Source organism: Wasmannia auropunctata, unplaced genomic scaffold, assembly GCF_000956235.1.
Source record: "Wasmannia auropunctata unplaced genomic scaffold, wasmannia.A_1.0 LD326598.1, whole genome shotgun sequence".
Classification (NCBI taxonomy): Eukaryota; Metazoa; Arthropoda; class Insecta; order Hymenoptera; family Formicidae; genus Wasmannia; species Wasmannia auropunctata.
This window is the reverse complement of record NW_012036292.1, coordinates 1-884: the sequence shown is the minus strand read 5'-3', so window position 1 is coordinate 884 and position 884 is coordinate 1. Positions and strand designations below refer to the sequence as shown.

Below are 884 nucleotides of genomic sequence, written 5' to 3'. Positions count from 1 at the left end.
TGGCAATAAGTAGTTGTTTCTCTATGGAGATGGGATTTCTTCCACCTACGGCATGTACTGCATTAATGGTTTTTAATCCTGGACCGATTTTCGTAGTACCTCTTCAAATGTTTCAGGAAACATTCTATAAACCCATTGAACAAATATAAATAAATATATATATATATATTTCTTACTTCTTAAAACGTAATTTCATGAGTAATATTTTTAAAACTGATAAATAAAAATAAATAGGTATATTTATATTTTACTTATATATTACTTATATATATATTACTCACCGAAGATGTTCTTTAAATACACGTCGGGAATATCCAGGAATAACACGCTCAACATAATCAGATATTTTGTCTAAATAAATTGTTTCTCCGCGCGTTTCACCAACCATCAATACTAAATACAAAATTTCTAATTCAAAATGTGAAATGTATTCGTCTTCTTCTTCTTCTTCGCTATAATTGTCGGAATGTTCACTGGATTCTTCACTACTACTGTCGCTGTCATTACAATTCATTATGAATAATGAAATGTTTACACACGCGTTAACATTGGCAGCAGCCATCATTACTTCGCATAGACTGCAACGAAATACGTTCCGTTACACTGCGTGCATTATGCGCAGAAAGAAACGGAACGAATGGCATGCACTGCGCATTGGTGATACGAACCAATGCGTTCTGTGCATGAAACGGAACGCACCCTAAGTGTCAGCTCTACGGACCATGTTTTTATTGCAACTGCCTCACCTCACCAGCCGCAGTAATTGAAGCAGGACGTGACGACAAAATCTATGACGTCATATGCATGCGAAAGCATGCTCTGAAAGTTTACTGCGACGTATATCGGAACAGCATTTACAGTGCTGCCAGTACTGCAAGTGAATA

General features: G+C 36.2%; 1 protein-coding gene across 1 annotated transcript; it reads right to left on the bottom strand.

Annotated features, from left to right (window-relative positions):
- Positions 1–8: 8 nt before the first annotated feature.
- On the bottom strand, positions 9–831 carry LOC105460195. The gene is made up of 2 exons (XM_011706632.1): positions 282–831; positions 9–124 (listed from the first exon to the last, which is right to left on the bottom strand). The coding sequence occupies exons 1-2, from the start codon at positions 563–565 to the stop codon at positions 73–75; spliced, it is 336 nt and encodes a 111-aa protein (XP_011704934.1). The 5' UTR covers positions 566–831; the 3' UTR covers positions 9–72.
- Between the last annotated feature and the right edge of the window lie 53 nt (positions 832–884).